The 3609-nt window shown below is 39.3% G+C and overlaps 1 protein-coding gene and 1 non-coding gene across 2 annotated transcripts; one reads left to right on the forward strand and one right to left on the reverse strand.

Annotated features, from left to right (window-relative positions):
• Positions 1-529: 529 nt before the first annotated feature.
• On the reverse strand, positions 530-3261 carry LOC139890245 (uncharacterized). Its single transcript, XM_071873142.1, has 3 exons — positions 3152-3261; positions 2392-2874; positions 530-1646 (listed from the first exon to the last, which is right to left on the reverse strand). The coding sequence occupies exons 1-3, from the start codon at positions 3259-3261 to the stop codon at positions 530-532; spliced, it is 1710 nt and encodes a 569-aa protein (XP_071729243.1).
• LOC139886888 (small nucleolar RNA R71) lies at positions 2707-2813 on the forward strand. The gene has a single exon (XR_011772749.1). It is a non-coding gene; the product is annotated as a small nucleolar RNA R71 (small nucleolar RNA).
• Positions 3262-3609: the final 348 nt, after the last annotated feature.

Raw genomic sequence — 3609 nt, forward strand, 5'->3', positions numbered from 1 at the left:
TCTCCCGCTTAAACGTTCGATCATTTGATCAATGTATGGGAGTAGGAAATGGTCCTTTCTTGTGGCATTGTTTAGACGCTATAGTCAATGCATACCCGCCATCCCGTGATGGTTTGAGTTGCGACAAGTTCATTTTGGTCATTTAAGATCACCGTGGTCCCACCCTTTTTAGGCACAACTTGCTCAAGACTCACCCATGGTGAGTCAGAGATTGGGTAAATAAGGCTCGCATCTAATAATTTAATAACCTCCTTCTTAACTACCTCCTTCATATTTGGGTTAAGTCTCCGTTTTCTTTGGACAACCGGTTTGAAGTTAACCTCCATGAGAATCTTCTGTGTGCAATATGATGGATTGATCCCCAGGATGTCCGTGGTCCTCCATCCTATCGCATTATGGTGAGACTTAAGAAGAGAAACATGTCGTGTCTTTTGGTCTTGGGTGAGTCTGGAAGTTGGCTTGCTTCCTTGAGATAAGCATATTCAAGATGCTCGGGGAGCTCTTTTAGCTCTAGAGTAGGAGGTTCTTCTCATGAAGACTTGATTCGAAATCTATCTTCATTGGGAATAGCCTCAAATGACTTTTCCCGAGTAGTCTCATATTCAAATTCACTTTCATCAACATTAACATTCATCAAATCCCTAAAGTCGGCCTCTAAGTCCTCAATTTCATTTTCACAAACTTGGTTGAACCCTGTGGTATCAACCCCTAAAAGCTTTTCAAGCTCTTCATTAACATAAAGGTCAATATGGTCAAAGGCATAACACTCATCGTCATCGGTATTACTCGGTTGCTTCATAGCTTTTCGGATATTGATGGTTACACGCTCTTCACCAACTCCAATGTTGATTTGGTTGTGTTTCACCAAAATTATGGTGTCGGCGGTTGCAAGAAATGGTTTCCCTAAGATGAGGGGGACTCGAAGGTCCTCCTTCATCTCCATGATAACAAAGTCAACCGGGAACACCAAGGTGTCAATGCTAACCAAGATGTCCTCGGTGATACCAATAGCAGTGTCAAATGAATGGTTGGCCAATCTTATTCTAATACGAGTTGGTTTAAGAGGCCCAAGACCAAGTCTCTCGTAAAGTAAATGGGGAATTAGGTTAATGCTTGCACCCAAATCGGCAAGTGCATCGAACACTTCCGAGTCACCAAAATTACAAGGGAAAATAAATTTTTCTGGATCACCTAACTTTTTAGGGATCCTTGGTCTTGATGCAAGAATTTTGTTGCACTCTTCTTCGATAAAGAAAGATGTTTCCTCATGATATTTACCCCTTTCCAAAATTAGCTCCTTGATGAACCGACCGTAGTTAGGCATCCCTTTGAGCACATCGGTAATTGGCAAGTTGATCGACACATTTTTCATCATATCTTGAAACTTTTTGTATTGAGCCGCCAACCTGTCCTTCCTTAAAGCTTTCGGATATGGAACCGGCCTTGTAACCTTCAAAGGTTCGTTACCCTTATCTTTACCCTTCTCATCATTACCCTTGACATCCTTAACCCTGGTTGAGTCGACCTTTTCTTTACCCTTCTCCTTACTAACCCCGATTTCTTCCTCAATGAAGCTTGGTAATGGTTCTTGGGTGATAAAAGGTTGTGGATGGGGATTTTCAATCCCTTCATTTAAGGTTAGACCACTTTGAGTGGTTATGTCATTAATATTATCATTTTAGTTTGGGTAGTTAGGGTTTTGGTTGGTGCTCTCGATAGAAATGACTCTTGTGTTGTTGTTGTTTTGGTTTTGTTGTCGGTTATTGTTGTAATTGTTGTTTGGGTTGACTTGATTGTTTGAAGGTAAAGTTCCTTGAGGTCTTTCGGCAAATTGGTTAGAAAGTCTTCCAATGGTACTCTCTAGGTTTTGAAAAGAGGCTTGTTGATGTTTCAGTTGTTGCTTCAAAAACTCATTCTCTTTTAACAAGAATGCCTCAGTAGTTTTTGCCTTTTTGATGTAATTTTTCATGATTTCTTCTAGGCTCTTTGAAGGTTGGGACTGTTGAGTGTTTTGTTGAGGTTGTTGATTGTAACCTTGGTTTTGATAGCTTTGATTTCCTTGGTTGGTATAAGATTGGTTGTTTTGTGATTGGTAATTATTGTTTCGGTTTTGGTTATAATTTGAATTGTAGCCTTGGTTTCGGTTTTGATTAGTAAATCCGGTGGTGGATTGGTTTGATTGTTGAACGAGACTTGTCTTTGGTTAGGGTTGTAATAGCCTTGGTTTGATTGATAAGAATTGTTGCCTTGGTTTGATGTCCCACCCATTTGATAGTTTGATTACTTACGTAGTGGACATGAGCATCCGAATTCATGGGAATGTCATCCAAATCAATATGGTTTCATTGGTTGATTTGGGGGCAATTATTGGTGAGATGTGGTCGATCACACCTTTGATAACCTACTTGCATTGCGACTATCGATTGTTCTAGCTTCTTCAACTCCTTCTCATACATTTGAAATTGATTATTTAAGCTTGTAAGGGTGACTTGACCGTTGTCACTCTCCACTTGAGCTACACTTTTCCTTGGTAAGTCTCGTGGTGAAGGGTTCCATTCATAAGTGTTTACCGACATATCCTCTAACATGGTTTCGGCTGCATTAGGTGATTTATACATAAATACTCCTCCCGAAGATGCATCAAGAGTTTGTCTTGTCAAAGCATTAGTGCCCCGGTAGAACGTGTTGATGTACTCTTTCTTAGTCAAACCATGTGGTGGACAAGCTCTCAACATTTTTTTGAAACGTATCCATGCATCATACAAAGACTCATCACTCCATTGAGTGAATGCATTAATTTCCATTCTAAGTCGTTCCGCCTTTGATGATGGAAAGAAATGATTGATAAAAGCTTCGGTTAAATCTTGAAAAGTCCTAAATCGAAAGGTAAGTTCCTTAACCACACTTTCGCATCACCTTGAAGAGTAAAGGGGAATGCCCTTAACTTGAAAGCATCATCGGTAACATCCTTGTTCTTATATATGTCATAAATATCGTTAAATTGTTGAATGTGCTCGAAAGGATTTTCTTCTATCAACCCATGAAATAACATATCCTTGATCAGTGTAAAGAAGTTACCCTCGATCTTCTAATTATCGGCCCCAATGGGTGGTTTTGTAATAGCCGGAGGCACCAACGTAGGTCAACCAACCTAGCATTCAACATCGGAGTATCATTCGGATCAACTTGATCTTCTTGATTAACCAGTAACCTATGACCGAATGGATTTTCCTCATTTTGAATTGGTTTGTTAGCATCCATATCTTCGATACAAAATGGCAAACCTCAAAAATTTTCCTTAATACCATTTCTTCTCTACACTTGTAAACCCCGTGCAAGTGTTTCTCCGGATTGAAAAATAGTTATGTAAACTCTTGATCCTTTTGGGATCTCCTTTTCATACCCCAAAATACATACCTTCGATCACAACACAAACACAAATGGTTTTCCAAACAAAATAATATATAAAAACAAGAAAAGTAACTTTTGCAAGGATAAATCCCTACAAAAGGATCGAACAATTAAAAGCTTAAAACAAACATACAACTAGCTAACCGCTCCCAGCAACTGCGCCAAGAATTCATTGCAAACAAATGATTCTTACTCTCT

The sequence above is a fragment of the Rutidosis leptorrhynchoides genome, chromosome 1, assembly GCF_046630445.1.
Source record: "Rutidosis leptorrhynchoides isolate AG116_Rl617_1_P2 chromosome 1, CSIRO_AGI_Rlap_v1, whole genome shotgun sequence".
NCBI lineage: Eukaryota > Viridiplantae > Streptophyta > Magnoliopsida > Asterales > Asteraceae > Rutidosis > Rutidosis leptorrhynchoides.

Bases quoted from the DNA above. Each gene is read 5' to 3' on its own strand.
- LOC139890245 (XM_071873142.1), bottom strand. From the start codon at position 3,261: ATGGATGCTAACAAACCAATTCAAAATGAGGAAAATCCATTCGGTCAT. The intron at 2,875-3,151 runs GTTGGTTGACCT...CTTTCGATTTAG, and splicing joins ACTCCGATGTTGAATGCTAG to GACTTTTCAAGATTTAACCG. The intron at 1,647-2,391 runs GTGTGATCGACC...AACCACTCAAAG, and splicing joins ATGCAAGTAGGTTATCAAAG to TGGTCTAACCTTAAATGAAG.